At 42.9% G+C, this 21,435-nt stretch overlaps 1 protein-coding gene across 4 annotated transcripts in view; it reads right to left on the bottom strand.

The window, feature by feature from the left end:
• Positions 1 to 509: 509 nt before the first annotated feature.
• LOC138760301 (uncharacterized) overlaps positions 510 to 21,435 on the bottom strand; it is a 52,673-nt gene continuing 31,747 nt past the window's right edge. Inside the window, exons 1-5 of one of the 4 annotated variants that reach the window (XM_069930698.1) lie at positions 16,982 to 17,137; positions 9,312 to 10,697; positions 7,940 to 8,018; positions 4,105 to 6,907; positions 510 to 2,389 (exon numbers count right to left, since the gene is read on the bottom strand). In XM_069930698.1, the coding sequence (XP_069786799.1) occupies positions 2,234 to 2,389; positions 4,105 to 4,998 (1,050 nt within the window). In that variant the 5' untranslated portion in view covers positions 4,999 to 6,907; positions 7,940 to 8,018; positions 9,312 to 10,697; positions 16,982 to 17,137 and the 3' untranslated portion in view covers positions 510 to 2,233. Of the gene's footprint in view, positions 6,908 to 7,939; positions 10,698 to 16,981; positions 17,138 to 21,435 lie in introns of those variants that run through there. The other 3 variants (XM_069930697.1, XM_069930700.1, XM_069930695.1) reach the window with 3 other exon arrangements.

Raw genomic sequence — 21,435 nt, 5'->3', positions numbered from 1 at the left:
TAGACAAACAGCTCAGTAAACGACCCTTTCGATCCCTGAGCCCGTGTCGCACAATTACACCTGTTACAGAATACGTTAGAATAACTAAGACTAAAATACTTCTTTAAAAGAGATTGTGGGAGTTTGGTTTAAGTTGCTCCACAAACTGAGAAACAAAAGACATCACATTTAAAATGCAACATCTTTGCTGAAGTCGGACATTAGCTGCTTTCAGGTGGAATCGCCTGGGGAATGCGGCTCCAGAGCAGGCTGCAAGGTTCTGTGAAGAGACATTTGGGTGGCAGCGCTGCCGGAGGTGATCTGCAATCTGAAAGATCTGAAGTGGGGAGAGGGTCCACCGTGGAAACAGGCCCTTAAGATATCTGGTAAGAGTTACATGCAGGATGTCACATACAACCCTAGATTCTTTTGCCTGTGGGCGAGGCAGAGTGACTACGTATTGGTAATGCTAAAGAGAAACAACTCAGCGTAGGCATGGAAACAAATAAAGAACCACTGGAAACAAACAGTACAAAACAGATTCTGATTTATTGTCATGTACACACATGGCATCACATCAAACCCTGAGATTCATTTTATCTATGGGCCAGACACAATTTCCACTGATTAATGGTCCAAATATACTGTACACAACGTACACGTGAAAAGCTAATCAAGATCTGTAAAATAGGTTTGTTGTTGGATGGTGGAGGGGTAACAGCTGTTCCTGAACTTCGTGATGCGAGTCTTGCGGAAACTCTAGCTCTTTCCTGATGGTAGCAACGAGAACAGAGAGGCGCAGAGTGTTGTGAATCCTTGATGATCGCTGCTGATCTCCGACGGCAGCGTTCCCTGAAGATGTTTTCAGTGGTGAGGAGGGTTTTACCTGTGATGTCCTGGGCTGTGTCCTCTACATTTGACAGGGCTTTACATTCAGAGGTGTTGGCGTCCCCGTACCAGACCGTGATGCACACATTCCACCACACAACACAGAACAATACAGCGCAGGCCTTTCATCCATCAAAGATGTGCTGACATATATATTCCTACCTAATAAAGTACTAAACCTTCCCTTCACTCTTTCCCTGCCTCCTGACATTTCGGGGTGACTGCCTCCTTGAAGCTCCTATCACAACTTTTGCCTCCCTTAAAATCCAACTCCAGCTCTAGGTCCCTAAGTCAGTTCGTCAGGAACTGCAGCCTGATGCACCTTTTACAGGCATTGTCATCAGGAACAAATTTGCTATCCCTGACTTCCCACATCCTACAACCAGAGCAATGGACGGCCCTAAACACTGCTCCATTACCGACTCCAAAGTTCATTAAATTTCTCAAAGAAACTCACCTCTCCAGGAGCAAGCTCTTCCTCAGCCTTGAGGGGTTTACAAATTGGATTGTAACACAAGTTTATCCTGCCAATTTGGCAGGTTTTCTACCTGTGTGCAGGATAATTCGTGGGTAGAATTATAAAAACTGCAAAGAAGATGACATCCATGCTTGCGGGGCCTCCAGTGATGTGGTTAGTGCGTGGCGTGTCACTGGCCATGCCTTAAAAAAGGGGTGTGCGCCCCTAAATTGCCCCTTCGGTAATGTGGTGAGTGACGTGTCATGCACTCACCGTGCCACCTGAGGTCCCACAGTGAATCCCCTGTTCCTTGCGTTGACCTCCAAAACATAAGTGGTCTGGGTGGGTGCAGAATCGGGACGGAATGGAGCGCTGTTGAGACTAGGCCAAGCTTGGAGTTGGAACGCTGTCAGAGCTGGAAGATGAACACAGAATCAGGCCCAAGTGGCATCTCTGTCAATGGCGGGGAAGAACGCTGTGAGGGCCAGGGGTGAGAATGGTGTCTGGGCTAGGGGGTGGCACAGCTAATGGGCCAACAGACAAATGTTGTTGGACTGGTGGTGAGTAGACTGGGTTGCCAGGGGAGGATAGTGCGCCAGTGGGGAATGGTGTTGTGGGAGGTGCAATGGCTGATTTCTTACCCATAATCCACAATGCTCCAGGTCCCGCTCTGACTTTCCTGTTCCGTGGAAGATTATGGGTTGTATTTGGTTGTACCCAAGCATTGATATCATTTTATGTGCAGTTTTTTGTTTAAATTCTAATCACCAATTGGCCTGTACACAGGTAGAAAGCCTACCAAATTGGCAGGTTAAACTCGCATTACAATCTAATTTGTAAACCCCTACTGTGATTTTAAAGGCACTTACCCTCAGCCCATCTCACTCACCTCTCTCATGCTCCTCTTAGTCAGACAATGGCCCCGAGAAGACTACATCTGTAGAAATTTGCCAGTGTTTCTGGTATCATTCCAATCCTCCGCAAAATCTCTGCACCTTTGGGGTCCAGGTGATCCAGGGCTGCTACAATTGACGGCTGTTTGAAACAGGAGGATGCCATGTCCTGCTGGAGTGAGATGTTGAAGATTTCTGTGAATTACGATGGCAAGTTTGTCTGCACAGAGTTTAATCTCTCTAGAAACTACGGCTCCCATGAACATTTGGCCATGCCTTTTATCCAGACAGGAACATAAATATTCTGCACTCTCAATATCTCACCGTTAAAAGCTCCCCAACTCTGCACAACACCCTTTCCAGAAAAAAAAATAGCTAAAATTATTCTCTGCAAATCCCTTCTCATCTCTTCAAATCTGGCTTTCCACCACTCAAAGACATTTATCATCGGATCAGACCTAACCCTTTCCAGAATTCAGCTGAAACTAATTGAGATATGATCACTGGATCCTCAGTGCTCCCTAACACACATCTCCATCACCTCAGATATTTCATTCTCCAACAGTAGATCTAACACTACCCACTCTCTAGTCGTTACCTAAACATATTGATGCAAAATGCAATCCCGCACTCATATTACAAACTCTAAGCCATTCAGTCCACTCACTGTCTGTGACCCCGAATCTACGTTAGGAAAATTGAAATCCCCAACTAACTCCACCCTGTCCTAACTGCACATCTCAGCTATTTCCCCACACATTTGCTCTTCTAGTTCTCTCTCTCCATTTGGGGGTCTATAATACACGCCTATAAGCGTAACCTCACCTCTTTTCCACCCACACTGCCTCCATTGACAAGCCCTCCAATCTATCACACCTCAGTACTGCTGTAATATCCTCCTTGTTAGGTAATGCCATACCCCCTTACTCCTTCAATTCGATCACACCTAAAGCAGTGAAATCCCGGAATATTTAACTGCCAGTTACATCCCTCCTTCAGCCACGTCTCACTAATCAGGACATCCTACCGCCAAGTGTCTTACCACACCATCAGCTAATCCCCCTTACAACACTCCTTGCATTGAAGTCAATGCATCACAGAGACATCCCGCATCTTCCCTTCTGACTATCCCCCACTCCGCCATCCACACTATTATTTGTTAAAAACTTCCATTCCCCATCAAAACATGTCACTCTTTCCTCTTCAATCAAATGCTGTTCAAGCCCCAAATTTTGTGAATAAGCCTGTTCCCTTTGCCTACAATACCTCTCTCTTCTGTCCTTCCTTATGTGGACCCCTTTCCCCAACCATATTAGTTTAAAGCCGCTCCCCGGTAGTCCTAGCAATCACCCCCACCAGGATACTGTGACCTCTGGGATTCAGATAAAGCCCGTCCTTACTGTATAGGTCCCATCTATCCAAAAAAAGGTCCCAGTTATCCAAGAACCTGTATCCCTGACCTCTACTCCACCACTTTAACCACACATTCAGGCTCCGCCTGATTCTATTTCTGCCCTCACTATCACATGGCACAGGAGGTAATCCAGAGATTTCTCCCTTTACGGTCCTTCTTCTGAGCTCAATACATAACTTCCTATATTCATTCTTTAGGTCCACACCCTACTTCCTCCCAATGATGTTGGTACCAACATGTACCACGATCTCTGATACCTTACCCTCCCGTTTCAGGATGTCTTGGACTCACGAACCACATAGTTATATCCCAGACACTGGCACTGGTAGGAAAATCACCATTAAATTTTTTATGACTTCCCACATCTGATATTGTGAGCAGCAATCTACCCTCACACTCCTCCCACCTCTTTCTTCTCTCATGTTACAAGTGAACAATAAAAAGATATATTAAATTAAATGTGACCATCTTACCTTAGCCGTGATATACACATCCTCAGCCTCTTCTCGTCGAAGCCTCCAGAAGGAGATCCATACCACATCTGGCAGGAGGTCCATACCACATCCGGCAGGAGATCCATACCACATCCAGTAGGAGGTCCATACCACATCTGGCAGGAGATCCATACCACATCCGGCAGGAGGTCCATACCACATCCGGCAGGAGATCCATACCACATCCGGCAGGAGGTCCATACCACATCCGGCAGGAGATCCATACCACATCCGGCAGGAGGTCCATACCACATCCGGTAGGAGATCCATACCACATCCGGCAGGAGGTCCATACCACATCCGGAAGGAGATCCATACCACATCCGGCGGGAGGTCCATACCTAATCCAGCAGGAGGTCCATACCACATCTGGCAAGAGATCCATACCACATCTGGCAGGAGGTCCATACCACATCTGGCAGGAGATCCATTCCACATCCGGCAGGAGGTCCATACCACATCCGGCAGGGGGTCCATACCACATTGGCAGGAGAACCAAACCACTTCTGGTAGGAAATCCATACCATATCCGGCAGGAGATCCATACCACATCTGGTGGGAGGTCCATACCTCAATGGCAGGAGATCCATACCATATCCAGTAGGAGGTCCATACCACATCCAGCAGGAGATCCATACCACATCCAGTAGGAGGTCCATACCACATCTGGCAGGAGATCCATACCACATCCGGCAGGAGGTCCATACCACATCCGGCAGGAGATCCATACCACATCCGGCTGGAGGTCCATACCACATCCGGCAGGAGATCCATACCACATCCGGCAGGAGGTCCATACCACATCCGGTAGGAGATCCATACCACATCCGGCAGGAGGTCCATACCACATCCGGAAGGAGATCCATACCACATCCATCAGGAGGTCCATTACACATCCTTGAGGTGGATCGTTATTTTTACGATTCTTTTTCAATATTTTCAATGGCCTTTACAAAAATAGTAAACAAATAGAAGCAATTAATCAATGGTAATATATAAAATGGAATATGGAGATAAACCAAGTTATATAATGAAAGTAAATCTATTAAGTTCAACCATAACATCATAACATGTAAATCAGCAATAAAGGTGGGAAACACTTAAACAATTAGAGCATATGGTTAATTGTAAACAATTTTAAAACGTACATATTATACCATACTAAAAATACCTTCCCCTTGTCTTCTGAATCTCTCTGGCATGTACATATAGTTTCACAACCATTAAAAGAATTATCAATCTCACAAATCAAGATCCAGGAGATAAAATAATTTCCAAAAAAATGAATTAAAGGACCCCATAAAAATAGAAAGTTTAAATGTGAAACAGTGGAAGAACATCTGATTTTATACAAAGTTGCGCATGCGAGCGAATCAGATAGCCATTGACTATTTGAAGGAGGGACAGCATCTTTCCATCTCTTCAACATTTAATATCTAGCAACAAGGGGAAAAAGAGACCACATGGGATTGAGACATAGTTAAATTCAAATAGGTTTTCTCAGTTAATCCAAAAAAGCCCAATTAATGGATAATGTATTAAACAAATATTGAGAATTAAAAGTTTCTCTTCACCACCTGTAGCTTGCCCTTCAGAACCATTATTCCCTCAGTGCTGGCCAAGGAGCTACTAACTCTAACCCTCTGTACCCCACTCTGCCATTGGATCCTTGAAATTCTCATTGGAAGACCAGTCAGTGCAAATTGGAAACAAGATCTCCTCCCCACTAATTATCCACACAGGTGTACTCTAAGGATGTGTGCTTAGCTGACTGCTCTACTCATTATAAACCCATGACCATGTGGCGAGGCACAATTCCATTGCTATCTTCATGTTTGCCGATAAATCCATAATTGTTGTCAGAATCACTCATGGTAATGAGAAAGTTTACAGGAGGAATATAGATCAGCTGTTTGAATGTGTTACAACATCAACCTTGCCCTCAATGTCAACAAAACAGAAGAGATGATTGTGGACCTCAAGGGGACTTCAGCAGAACATGACCCATTCCTCATGAAGGGCTCAGGAGCACAGATTTCCAAATTCCTGACTGTTAACATCTGTTCTGGAGCTCCATGTTGATGTATTCCCAAAGAAGGCTCGCCAGTGAATACACTGTTTGAAGTGTCTGCGCAGAATCAGTATGTCATGGAAGAAACTCATTAACCTCCACAGGGGTACTGAGGACAGCATTCTGAGTGATTGCATCAATGCCTGGTAGGGAAGCTCCAACTCTCTTGAAAAAGATAAACTCCAGAGGGAGGTTAATTCAACCTGTGATATCATCCTGCAGGAGGTCCATTCCACATCCAGCATCAGGCAGGAAGCCCATTCCACATCCGGCAGGAGGTCCAGTCCACATCCAACAGGAGGACAATTCCACATCCAGCTGGAAGCCCATTCCACACATTCAGCCTCCACCTTTCCACATCCAGCAGGAAGCCCTTTCCACATCCACCAGGAGGCCCAATCCACATCCAAAAGTGTCCATTCCACATCCAGCAGGACATCCATTCCACATCCAGCAGGAAGCCCATTCCTCATCAGTAGGATGTCTATTCCACATCCAGCAGGAGGTCCATTCCACAGCCAGCAGGAGGTCCATTCCAAATCAAGTGGGAGGTCCATTCCACATCCACCTGGAAGTCCATTCCACATCCCCCTGGAAGTCCATTCTACATTCAGCAGGAGGCCAAAGCACATCTGGCAGTAAGACTATTCCAAATCTTGCATTTGGGAGGATGCCCAATTTTTATGTTTCTTTTTCAATAATTTCATTGCCCTTGACAGAAAATGGAAACAAACAGAAGCCATTAATCTATGGTAATATACAAAGAGGAATATGTAGATAAAAAAAACAATTGAATAACAAATTAAATCTATTGTGGATAAGCGCAATATCATAACATTCAAACAGAAATAAGGGTGGGAAAAGTTTAAACAATTATAATGTGGTGAATTGAAAACAGTTTCAAAAAGTACATATTATACTATATTCAAAATTCTATTCCTTTCCCATCTGAAGTTCTCAGAAATGTCCATATAATTTCACTAGCATTAAATGAACACCTAAACTCAGAAAGCAAGGTGGTAAATGATCTTATAATATATGAAAATAATGAATAAAAGGGCCCCATAAATATAGAAAATTTAAATGTGATTCAGTGGAAGAACATCTGAATCTAGACAAAGTTAGGCACGCCATCATATCAGATAGACAGTGAGTATTTGGAGGAGGGACAGCATCTTTCTAACTCATCAGCATTGAACGTCTCGCAACAGTGGGGAAAAAGAGGCCACATGTATTTCAGATGTTGTTAAATTCAAATAGATTGTCTCTGTTGATCCACAAATGTCAATTATAGGATCACGTATCAACTGTATCTCGTCCTTAAATACCACTTTTCCCTTAGTGCTGAACAAAAAGGAAAACCTCTAGCTCTCTTTACCCCATTCTTTAACTGGACCCTTGACATTCTCATTGGAAGACCACAGTCAGTACAAATTGGAAACGATGTCTCCTCCCCACTGATTCTCAACACAGACACACACCAAGGATGAGTGCTTAACTCACTGCTCTACTCATTCAACCCATGACTGTAAGGTGATGCACAATTCCATTGCTATGTACATGTTTGCTGTTCACTCCACAATGGATGTAAGATGGTTATAACATGAATGTGTGCCCCAAATCCCAGAATTTCATGACGTGTCCTTGACAATAAATTCTGATTCTGAATCTGAAAACCTTTGAGAGATATCTTGACTAGAAAGGAGAGAGAAGAATGGGACAAAAGCACATTTACCAAACTACCTTGTTCATTCGGAGGCCCATTCCACATCCGGCAGGAGGATCATGCTTTTTATGTTTCTTTTCTAATATTTTCATTTGCCTTTCCAGAAACAGGAAACAAATAGACACTTTTAATCAATGCTAATATATTAAAGGGAATATGCAGATAATAAACAGTTGTATAATAAGAATCAGTCTGTTACATATAACCACAATATCTTAATATGTAAACAGAAATAAAGTTGGGAAATGTTTAAAAATTTTAACATATGGTGAATACAAAATTTTTTAAAAGGGAACATCATACTTTACTCCAAATTCCTTCTCCTTCCCTTCTGAGATTCTCCTGTTAGTGTATATCATTCCATGGGCATTGAAAGAAAACACAAACTCACAAAGCAAGGTCCAAATTACCTTATAAGTTACACAAACAACGAATAAAAGGATCCCATAAAAATAGAAAGTTTAAATGCGATACAGAGGAAGAACATCTGAGTCTAGACAAAGTTAGGCACGCCACCATATCAGAAAGACAGTGAGTGTTTGAAGGAGGGACAACATCTTCAAACTCAGCAAGATTGAATGTCTAGGAACAAGGGAGGCAAAAGAGACCACATGGGATTGAGACATAGATAAATGCAAATAGATTGTCTCAGTTGATCCAAAAATGACAATTATAGGATTAGGTGTCAGATTGACCCTGACAACTAAAGATGCTCTTGAACACCTGTCGCTCGTCCTTCGATACCATTTTTTCCTCAGTGCTGGTCAAGCAGCTACAAACTCTCGGCCTCTCTATCCCTCTCTGCTAATGGATCTTGACATATATTTATTTATTTTCTATTTGTGACAAACATATACAATATTTATCCATAATAAATCTACCACACAAAGTAATACAGTTTTTACATATTGTCTCCCTTCACCCACCCTCTTCCATTTCCAAAAAAGTACGAATAAAGGAAAAATAACAGGCTGTCTAATAAACCTATCTCTTTTAATTCAGAAATTGTAGTTTACATAACAATCTTAAGCCATAACTAATGAGGGTGTGTTGGATGGGGGCAGGCGTGGTGGATACTGCAAGGAAATTCGTAGCAGAAAATCCATGTAGGGTTTCCGAATCTTATCAAACATTTCTGGTTGATTTTTTAAATTATACGTTATTCTCTCTAATGGTATACAATTTAATAATTCCGGCCGCCATCTATTCAACCCCACGCGATCACCAGATTAGTGATTCTATCGATCGATTTCTTTCCTATTGCTATTGTCAAATGTAAAAAATAATTTTGATAGATATCTAACTTCAAAAAACATTTTCTGGGATCCTTCAAAATTTGCGTCTTCAAAACTCGTCCCAATAAATTTCTTATATCCTTCCCAAACTTACCTAACTTTTTACATTGCCAGTCAACATCCAGGATATATCCTACTTCTTTATTACATCTAAAACATTGAACAAAATAACAATTCAAGTGAAATACACACAATTTGTATAGAGTTTAATATAACTGATGTAAAAAATGTATTGCACCATTTGATATCTAACATTAATTGTATTAGTTTCACTTTTGATCCTTTACATTCTCATTGGAAGACCACAGTCAGTACAAATTGCAAACAAGGTCACCTCCCCACTGATTATCCACACAGGTGTACTCTCAGGATGTGTGCTTTGCCGACTGCCCTACTCATTATAAACCCATGACTATGTGGCGAGGCACAATTCCATTGCTATCTACACGGTTGCCGATAACCTTATAATTGTTGGGAGAATTACAAATATTAATGAGGAATCGTACAGGAGGGACATGGATAAACTGGTTGAATGCGTAACATCAACAACCTTTCATTGCATGTCACCAAAACAAAGGAGAAGAATGCGGACATCTGGCTAAAGTCACCAGAACATGACCCAGTCCACAAGGAGGGCTCAAGAGTACAGGTCTTCAAGAAACTCCAATTCCTGAGTGTTAACATCTCCTAAGATCTGTCCTGGAGCCTCCATGTTGGTGCATTCACAAAGAAGTCTCGCTAGTGTCCACACTGTTTGAGGAGGCTAACGAAATTTTGGATGTCATCAAAGACACATGTTACCCTCCATAGTTGCACTGTGGAGAGAATTATGGCTGGTTGTATCACTGCCTGGGATGGAAGTGCCACCTCTCAGGAAAAGGATAAATCAAGAGGGTGGTTAATTTAACCTGCGATACCACAGGCACCAGAATTCACTCAATCGACAACATCTACATGAGGCGCTGTCTTAAAAAAGAAGCCTCTATCATCAAAAATACCCACAACCTAGACCATAATCTCTTCACTCCGCTACTATTGGGGGATAGGTACTGGAGCCCAAGGACAAACAGTCAATGCCACAAGGACAGCTTCTTCCCCGATGGCATCAAATCCTTCAATAATCAATGAGCCAATGACACGGCCTTGCTTTTTTGTCCACTATTACTTTCTCTTTTTATACTAATGTTGGAGATGGTTATAACGTGAATGTTTGCACTGTTAGGGTACCCCAAATCATAGATTTTCATGACTTGTTCTGGACAATAAGTTCTGATTCTGAATCTGAAAACCAACGAAAGATATCTTCACAAAAAGTGGAAAGAGAGACTGAGACCAAAAGATACATAAGAAAGAACCGAGTCCAGCAGGAGGCTCATTGCACATCTGGTCGGAGGACTTTTCCACACTCGGCAGATGGTCCAATCCACATCTGGCAGGAGGTTCGTTCTTTTTGTGTTTCTTTTCCAATATTTTCATTGTCCTTTATGAAAACAGGAAACAATTAGACGCCTTTAATCAATGGAAATGTATAAAAAGGAATATGCAGATAAAGATCAAGTGTATAATAGAAATCAATCTATTATATATAACCACAATATTAGAAGATGCAAACAAAAATAAAAGTGGGTAACACTTGAACAATTATAACATTAGGCTCATGGGAAAATATTTTTATAAGTCAACATTATACTATACTCCAAATTCCTTCTCCTTCTCTTCTGAGGTTCTCCTGTTAGTGCATAACACTTGCACTTGCATTGAAGGAAAACATATCCTCACAAAGCAAGGTCCAAGTGATCTTATAAGTTTGGAAATTAATGAATAAATGGCCCAATAAACGTAGAAAGCTTCAATGTGTTTCAGGTGAGCAACACCGGATTTTATGCAAAGTTAGGCTCGCCACCATATCAGATAGTGAGTATTTGAAGGAGGGACAGCATCTTTCCGTCTCATCAACATTGAAAGTCTAGCAACAAGGGAGGAAAAAGAGACCACATGGCATTGAGACGTCGTTAAATTCAAATGGGTCGACTCTGTTGATCCAAAGATGGCAATTATTGGATGAGGTATCAGATTGACACTGAGAACTAAAGCTTCTCTTTATCACCTGTATCTTGTCCTTCAATGCCATTATTCCCTTTGAGCTGGTCAAGCAGCAACGAACTCTAGCCCTCTGTACCCAACTCTGTAACTGGATCCTTGACTTTCTTATCAGATGACCACAGTCAGTACGAATTGGAAACAATGTCTCCTCCCCACTGATTCTCAACTCAGACGCACTCCAAGGATGTGTTTAGCGCACTGCTCTACTCATTATAAACCCATGACTGGGTTGTGAGACACAATTCCATTGCTATCCTCAATTGTTGGGAGAATCACAAATGTCAATGAGGAAGCGTGAGGAGGGACATGGATAAGCTGGGTGAATGTGTAACAACAAACTTCCCTCAATGTTACCAAAACAGGGGGAGGGGAAGTCACGTGATGAAGTAGTGTCTGTTCGGGGAAAACCAGCCCTCTACAGAGAAAAGGTAAAAAGAAGAAAAAAACAAACCTGAATAAAGAAAACTTAGAGAAGCTGCAAGATAAATTAAGCAAGAAGATGCAGAAGATGGATCCAAAGAAGGAGAAGATGAGGGCGACATAGAGAGGAAAAGAAAGAAACACACCAGAAAGAAAAGAGGAAGGCCTTACCTGCACACGGGAGCAGGGAGCTCCCATCAAGAAGATTCAGGATTGTTTTGAAAAGGGACAGTTTCTTTCTTTCAATCATTTGAGGGGAAAATATGGAGCCCCTGTACATTCTTTATTTGTGTATTATCAACTTTGAGCTTTGAGAAGGGATAATTAGGGAAAGGATATGAGTTTACCTGGCTTAATTAAGTTTGAATCTTTGATTTCTTTTGAACCAAAAAGGGCCTTTATTTCAGATATTTATAGGTTGTTACAAAAGAATACAGAAAAGCCAAATTTGAAGAGATCTAGAAATAAATGTGAAAGTGATTTATCTCATGATATACCCCAGGAAAATTGGGAGGTTGTGTGTTGTGAAGGGATAACTAAATTGACCAATATCTCTCTTTGGCTTGGCTTCGCGGACGAAGATTTATGGAGGGGGTAAAAAGTCCACGTCAGCTGCAGGCTCGTTTGTGGCTGACCAGTCCGATGCGGGACAGGCAGACACGATTGCAGCGGTTGCAAGGGAAAATTGGTTGGTTGGGGTTGGGTGTTGGGTTTTTCCTCCTTTGCCTTTTGTCAGTGAGGTGGGCTCTGCGGTCTTCTTCAAAGGAGGCTGCTGCCCGCCAAACTGTGAGGCGCCAAGATGCACGGTTTGAGGCGTTTTCAGCCCACTGGCGGTGGTCAATGTGGCAGGCACCAAGAGATTTCTTTAGGCAGTCCTTGTACCTTTTCTTTGGTGCACCTCTGTCATGGTGGCCAGTGGAGAGCTCGCCATATAATACGATCTTGGGAAGGCGATGGTCCTCCATTCTGGAGACGTGACCCATCCAGCGCAGCTGGATCTTCAGCAGCGTGGACTCGATGCTGTCGACCTCTGCCATCTCGAGTACCTCGACGTTAGGGGTGTGAGCGCTCCAATGGATGTTGAGGATGGAGCGGAGACAACGCTGGTGGAAGCGTTCTAGGAGCCGTAGGTGGTGCCGGTAGAGGACCCATGATTCGGAGCCGAACAGGAGTGTGGGTATGACAACGGCTCTGTATACGCTTATCTTTGTGAGGTTTTTCAGTTGGTTGTTTTTCCAGACTCTTTTGTGTAGTCTTCCAAATGCGCTATTTGCCTTGGCGAGTCTGTTGTCTATCTCATTGTCGATCCTTGCATCTGATGAAATGGTGCAGCCGAGATAGGTAAACTGGTTGACCGTTTTGAGTTTTGTGTGCCCGATGGAGATGTGGGGGGGCTGGTAGTCATGGTGGGGAGCTGGCTGATGGAGGACCTCAGTTTTCTTCAGGCTGACTTCCAGGCCAAACATTTTGGCAGTTTCCGCAAAGCAGGACGTCAAGCGCTGAAGAGCTGGCTCTGAATGGGCAATGTAAGGTTTGGTTAATTATAATGTTCGTCATCTGTTGGATCGGATTCCTGAGAAATTGAAAAAATATGGATTTAGTGATTCGATTTGTGCTTTAGATGTGAGTTGAATATTGGAACTTTTTTCATGTAGTCTAGTCTTGTGATAAGGTACAACCATTTGGGGAAATATTGGGGTATTTTTTAAGAAATTATTTAAGATTAAATTACCGTTAGACCAAAAGAATTTTTTGTTCGGTTATATGGTTTCTTTGACTGGTTTGGGGTTGGACAAGTTTCAGATTGCTTTTGTTCGTTTAGCGTGATCAGTGGCAGGGAAATGTGTCGCTATTACTTGGAAATATAATGTAGAAATTAATATAACTCATTGGCAAAATGAATTGAGATCTTGTACAGGTATTATATGGAGAAAATAACATAATTTACATGATAATTATTCTACTTTTGTTCAAATGTGGTCACCTTATTTAGAGTATATGGGTTTAGAAATATCTTTAAATGCTGTGTTGTTTATTCATATTTGTAATTTTTTTTGGCTGCACTTGCGGGGCTGGCTGAGGTTGGTGGGGAGCGAGGAGGGAGAGTTGTTTGATGATACATTTATTGTATTTTTAATGTAATTTTTAATATTATACTTAATTGTTTTAAATTGAGTTTTAAAAAAAGATCACCCGGCCCCAAAAGCCGATAAGTGTCCAGCAGGGTGACAAACCTCTCCCGGAACGGACTGCAAAAATGCTCTCAGAGCGAGAAAAATAAACGCAACTGCATATTAGATAGAAGACACCAACAGGAGAGGGGCCCAGCAGCGGGACACGACCGAAACAACTGTGGGATCCAGGGAGGTGACATAGAGTGAAGAGGAGGCACTAAGACGACAAGAGAAGGAGCAAAAGAAGGAAGAAAAAGACAAAGAACCGCAAGGGAAAGCAGAAGGTAAAAAAGATAAGCAGCTTATATTTAAGGATTGTTGATGAACAAATGAAGAATTTGTGATAGAATTTAACATAATTTTTAAAAAATAGAAAATGTAGAAGACAGAATGCAGAGAATGGAACTGGCTGTGGAAGATATAGGATAAAGAGTAGACGAAGTGGAAGAAAGAGAGGCAGTTGTGGAAATAGAGATGAATGTACCAAGAGAAAAGCTTGGTTGTCTGGCAAGTAATCAAAGACAACCCAATACGGGGGTGGGGGGGATGGTTAAAGTTATTTCGGTTAGGCGTAAATATTGAGTTAATCCACAATAACCCCAGAGAAAGGATCACCAACAACAGGAATAGGTTGCAATGGAGCCACTGGAGGACATTTGTTAGGTTTCCCCACAACCTAACAAACGTTACAAGTCCGGCACCAATTTTCAACATCTTTCCTCAAACCAGTCCCAAAAAAAATTCTCTCAAAATCTCATTCATGCTTTTCCTTCCACCAAGATGACCACCCAAAGGTATACTGTGTACAACATTTAAAATTTCATGCCGGTAATTTCTAGGAAGAACCACCTGATGAATCACCCCCATCCTCCCCACTCTTCATTAACAGGAATACCAAGAAGTCTCCATTTTATCAACAATTCACTCTTCATGTTATATCCCCAAGCCATTTCTTTACTCTCCTGTTCAGTTACTGCTTTGTCCCTTAAGACAACAAGATCTGTATCTGATTTCTGCTGTTGAATTCATACTTTCCTTGTCAAAGAGAATTCTTTACTCTCAAAATTACCCTGCTCTTTCAAAACTATTTCAGAAGCGCTGGGCAAGTCTCTCATCAACTGGATTTTCTGCAGTTCTCATCATTTTCTTAGACACAGACCATGTTACAGCACATACAGGATATATCTCACAATCCTTTTCAACCTCATCCTTACTAAGTCGATTCGTTAACCTCAAAACTGGCCCAACTTTATTCTCTGCCAAACCATTCCCAAATAAAAATGAGACACCTGCATGGATAATTTTGAAATTACTCCTTCTACAACAGATCCTTTAACTAATTCTGAATTTAGCCCAATATAGTGAAGAGATTATAGACTCTGTGACAAGAGTATTTAAAGGTGGTTTTGGAGGAATTATTAGGGCAGCTTGCACACACATATTTTAAAACACAGAATATTTGCAGGACTTTTGCAGAATGCTTTTAGCAAGAGACAACAAAATATCGGCAGCAGCTTGACTGGGAGAGCATGTGATCTTTGCAGGTTGAGGAGAACGGTTTTGCTCTCAGAGAGGAAGGGTGTGAAACAGAGAGAGTGGAGACAGAAATCAGTTCCAGAAGGACAAGATGGCAAACTTTGGAAGGCTGCCTGTTCAAAAGAGGAGATTGGCGGTGTGAGAGGTGACCTGAAAGAAAGAGGATCAACTGGAGAACCCCGAAGGGGCATGTTTCATCAACAAGACTGATTGAGAAGGATTCAGTTGCAGATCTCCTAGAAAAGGAATCTCTCTCTGAAAACCAGCAAGACCCCTCCTGAGTGGTAACCATTTGCCTGTTCAGCACCAAACCCCTGTGAACTTTGTTAATGCACAGTACAAGAATTGCCTGCAACCAGTGAGATTGGATTGTGATCCAAAGAACTTTTCAAATCTTAAATATACATTATACACATCTGCACTTAGTATTAGAGGCAGAATTAAGTAGTTAGGTAGGTTAAGTAATGTTAAAGTTCAATTCTGTTATCTTAGGTCACATACAAACAATTTTAAACAGCCTTATTTAAAATATGGCTGCTCTGCTCCATGTTAAACGCATCGGCTCCAGAGCTTTTAAAAAGTACTCAAAGGCTTCACTAATTATAAGATGATTTAGACAAAGCCCTTGTGGTTCATGCAAGAGGAGAAAACTGTCTAATGTTTCACTTGGAATAAGAGAAAGAAAAAGGAAAACTCTGGTGACCTGAAAAAAAGGAGATTATCATGTGGAGAACCCTGAAGGGACAATTTTTGTCAGTAAGACACTGGAGTGGCTGATTAAAAAGGTATAACAAATCTCTCTCTCACAAAACTGACAAGAACCTTCCTGAGCGGTAACCATTTACCTTTCGAGCACCAAAGCCTGGTGAACTTTATACATGTTAAATTCTGTGCACAGTATAGGAATTGCCTGCAGCCAGTGAACGTGGATGAAAGAGAACTGAGATTGGACTGTGAACCAAAGGACTGTTCAGAACTTACAGACAAATTACATACACGTGCTCTTAGAATTTGAAGGGGATTAAGTTAGGTTAAATGAGTCAATAGAGATAAGTTAAAGTTTGATTCTATTTTCATGTTTATAGATAATTAAAAGCAACTTCTGTTCAAGTAACCATTTGTCGTGGTGAATATCTATTGCTGCTAGGTTTTGGGGTCCTCTGGGCTAGTAGCAACTAAAACAGCACATTCTCTTTCTATGGCTCTCCCTCTCAATAGAACACCTCCCTATGTCTCTCTGGGCCACCTCCCCTCTCACTCTTTTAGGCACATATCCCTGTCCCTCTGGCACATCTTTCGCCCATTCTACCTCTCCGGTACCCCTTTCTCCTTCTCCCTCTCTGGCATCCCTCTCCCCCCTGTCTCTGGCACACCTCTCCCCCTGTCCCTCTGGCACATCTCTCCCTCAGATAATTCTATCTCTTCCCAACTTGGATTAAGCTTTCTCTCTTTTACATGTCAACTCTCTCTCTCGATCTGCCCTGTGAATCTGGAGACGGGGCTCCCTTTCAGGTGTCCGGAGATCACGCACCGATACTTGAGGTGTAGTCTGTAGTTCCAAAGATGTTCTCTGGTGCTCGATAATCCCGGGAGCAGATGAATGTGACGTTAGGTTCACCTTTGACCCGCGGCTTCGCTCTGTGATCAACGTCCACTCACGTTAAGTATCCTCACCTGCAACACTGCCTAAAGCACAGCCCCGGTTGCCTCCCTGTGACATCATCTCATCCCCCCCTGTGACATCATCTCTCCCCCTGTGACATCATCTCACCCACTCTGACATCATCCCCCCTCTGTGACATCATCTCCCCCCCACCCCATGATCTAGATTTGTTAATTTCGGTGAATATCCTGCCCTCCTATTGGTTGAGGTTTTTCTGGTTATTTTATTCATGATTTTCCAGCCTCGAACAGTTTCCAACTTTATCCGTGTCAATGTTCACATGGTCGGCCTTGACCACAATTCACATTGTCCATTTGATGCCGTCTCTGCAGAGTTCAAGCACTTTGTATCTCCCTTCCTCCCCAACCCCCTATTCAACCCTGGACCTTTAACTCATCGTAATTACACAGGACACTGAAGATGTTCACAGCAAAGGGACGGATCGTAGGTCAGGATTTTGTGGGGATGTCACAGCTCGGCGGCCAGAGCCTGGGCTGTTTTATTTCCTTGACTTTTTCTGGATGGGACGAGTTGGGCCCCCCTGCCCCTTCCTACATACAGTTGAGGAGTAGGCAGGTACGGTGGGGCAGCGAGACACAACCGTCTACCTATAGTTGTGGTCCCATGAAATTTAAATGGGGTTGCCAGATTTTTTTGAAAGTATCATATTTTTCCTTCGGTTTTCAGTGATTTATTCCCAGGGGGACCCAGGTTTGCATTTCCGTGTTCCAGGGCATGATCCTAAGGCAAGTGTCAGGCTTCCAGGGTACCGTGATGAACTTCCTAGCCACTGCCAATGCGATCATAACGAATTGGATTGGGAATGTGGACGGATTAATTTTAAGTCTTTTATGTCCATTATGTTTCCCAACAAGAACAACTCAGGGTCCTGTGGGAATTGTTTGCCTGTGATTCTTCCTTGGACTTGGCCTAACTCCACCCAAAAGTCCCTCACTTTGGTTCACGTCAAGGTTGTGTGAATAAAGGTTCCCATCTTCGCGCCACATCCAGAACATTGATCTGACAATTCTGCTTTAGATCGGTGCAATTTTTGCAGTGTCAGGTACAGCAGGTGCAGAAAGTTAGCGAATGGCATAATTTCACTCCTATTCTAATTAACCCTGTAGTCTGAGTCCTCCCCATAGTCCTAGATTGAAGAGTCCAGCCTGGACATTGAGTTTTCTGCTCACAAAATCCAATACATCAGTACGTCATCTGAAAATAAGTTGATTTGATGTCTTTTCTGGCCTGTGCTAAAACCTTTAATGTCTGGATCCTGGTGAATGGCTTTGGCTAACGGACCTGTGTCCAATATGAACTGGGCTGGAGAGAGCGGGCATCCTTTTCGACTTCATCTTGTCACTGGGGATGCTGGAGAAGTTTGTCCATTAGTCTCAACTTTAACCTTTGCCGCATGATCCACGGCCCTTATCCAATTGTAAAAGTTGGCTCGAACCCCAACTTTTCCAGCAATTTGAATAGAAAATCCCACTCCAGCCTGTCAAATGCCTTCTCTGCATGCAGGGCCACAGTCAGACCCTACTCATTCCTAGTTTGTGCCCAGTGTATATTCAACAGTCGGCCAATATTTTCCGCTGCCTTTCTCTTTTGGACAAAGCCTGCTTGGCCTTGTTTATAGTTTTGGAAATATTTCGTCAATCAGATTTGGCAAGAATCCTATAATCTGTATTTAACAGTGACATTGGTCGATAGGAAGACGTCAAATGTGGATGCAATGAACTGGAATTAACAGTCTATGTGTAGATTAGTTTACCGGCCCCCTCTCTTGGCTGCGGTCCAGATATAAACTCTGCTTTTCCAACTTACCTGAAGATCATTGCAGAAACCGGCTGTTAATTGTAAGCTAATAAAAGCGTGTTTGCACTCCTCACAATTCTCTGAGCTTGGAAAAAAGTGCTGGCAGCTCCACCCCCACCCCCCAATCTAAGCCCCTCATAATCCTACATACTTCTATTAAATCACCTCTCATCCTTCATCGCTCCAAAGAGAAAATCCCTAGTTCTGTCACCCTTGCATCTTACGACATGCTCTCCAATCCAGGCAACATCCTGGTGAATCTCCTCTGCACCCTCTCTAAGGCATCCTTATCCATTCTGTAATGAGGAGACCAGAATTGAACGTAATGCTCCACGGGTGGTCTAACCAGAGTTTCATAGGGGTTTAATGACTTCTGGGCTTCATCCCCTTCTCTGACCCCTTGTCAGGACGATTCACAAGTGAGAGATCACAGATTTGAGGATCCACCGTTACCAGACAACTGAGCCTTTCAATCATGAAGTGATGTTGAACAAGAAAGTTGCAGACTTTGTGATTGTTATAAATAAACAAAAGTGCTGGACAAACTCAGCAGCTCAGGCCAACAGGTGACCGTAAGATATAGCAGCAGAAGTAGGTCATTTGGCCCATCGAGTCCATCCTGCCATCCATCTTGAGCTGATCCATTCTCCCCCTCAGCCCCACCCCCTGCCTTCTCACTATAACCTTTCACAATTAAAAAAAAATTAGACATTCAGCATGGTAACAGGACATTTTACCGCACAAGTCCGTCTCACCCAATTTACACCCCATTAACATTGAAACTCCGATATTTAGGCACAGAACACGGTAACAGGCCCATTCGACACACGAGCCTTTCCGCCCAAATACACTTATTACAGGATATGTCTTTAATAGAGATAGATTGAGGGGTTTGGTTTAAGTTACACCTCACGAACTGAGTAACACTTCACGAAATACATCGCATTTAAAATGCAACAAATTTGCTGAAGTGGGAAATTTTGTCTCCAGGGTGTTTGCAGAGACATTGGAACTGCCAGGAGAGAACTTGACCAGGAGGGTCAAAAGGAACATAAATTTGATCATGTCCAGGCTCAGATACTGTTAATATCCTTCGAAAATTGGGTTTGGACCTGTCTTGGGTAAACTTATACCTCTCAGTTTGTTCATTTTAGATTGGTTACAGTGTTTGAGCTACCGAAAGAAAATAGACACACACACCGAGAGCAGTTCAGTTTATACAAATGTTTATTACTAATTCAAAAGCTGATTTCACACTACAATATGCAAGCCCTTCCCAAATATACTTATCAATGCTTGGACTGGTCCCAACTGCCGAAGCGAGGCAATGACTGCACAATTGTAGTAGGTTGTCAGGGCGCTGGTAACAGCTTCTCCACCTCCACCGACCGGGACGTTGCTCGGACTCTGGCTGTTCTTCCTTCTTGACAAGGGGTGTTCCCGTCCCTCGGAGAGTCTAAACTTCAGCAGCAGGACCACAGGCTTATATACCCCAAAAACAATTAATCATGCGCCTACTCCTTCTAATATTTGTCAGTCAAAATCAAAACTGAACATTACATTCTACAATTTAGAAGATTAATTATTATGGAACCAGGATGTTATGATTTCCTGGTTTATCTCGTAGATACAAAGACTTATTAAAACGTCTCGAGCAAGACAGGTTGTGACCAATTCGTCAATTTCAGAGTGTTGCATTTGACAACTGCTTTCCCTGGGCCTCACAGTGGAGTTCCATTTCAAAGTGTATCTTCAGATAAGTCCCCATGGCTGAGTTTAATTACATCTGCTAGTTCTGAAAGTAAGGTGACGTGCGTGTGGACCCAGTGTCGTCAGTTCCACATTAGCAAAAAGCATCTGGCGACATGGTTTTAATCCTGCATTACAGGACCCTATCAAGCGCTGAAGAGCTGGCTCTGAATGGGCAACTAAAGCGGCATCATCTGCAAAGAGTAGTTCACGGACAAGTTTCTCTTGTGTCTTGGTGTGAGCTTGCAGGCGCCTCAGATTGAAGAGACCGCCATCCGTGCGGTACCGGATGTAAACAGCGTCTTCATTGTTGGGGTCTTTCATGGCTTGGTTCAGCATCATGCTGAAGAAGATTGAAAAGAGGGTTGGTGCGAGAACACAGCCTTGCTTCACGCCATTGTTAATGGAGAAGGGTTCAGAGAGCTCATTGCTGTATCTGACCCGACCTTGTTGGTTTTCGTGCAGTTGGATAATCATGTTGAGGAACTTTGGGGGACATCCGATGCGCTCTAGTATTTGCCAAAGCCCTTTCCTGCTCACGGTGTCGAAGGCTTTGGTGAGGTCAACAAAGGTGATGTAGAGTCCTTTGTTTTGTTCTCTGCACTTTTCTTGGAGCTGTCTGAGGGCAAAGACCATGTCAGTGGTTCCTCTGTTTGCGCGAAAGCCGCACTGTGATTCTGGGAGAATATTCTCGGCGACACTAGGTATTATTCTATTTAGTAGAATCCTAGCGAAGATTTTGCCTGCAATGGAGA

This window comes from Narcine bancroftii, chromosome 4 (genome assembly GCF_036971445.1).
Source record: "Narcine bancroftii isolate sNarBan1 chromosome 4, sNarBan1.hap1, whole genome shotgun sequence".
In the NCBI taxonomy this organism is placed as follows: domain Eukaryota; kingdom Metazoa; phylum Chordata; class Chondrichthyes; order Torpediniformes; family Narcinidae; genus Narcine; species Narcine bancroftii.
Note: the sequence above shows the minus strand (reverse complement) of the source record. Positions and strands in the feature narration are given on the sequence as shown.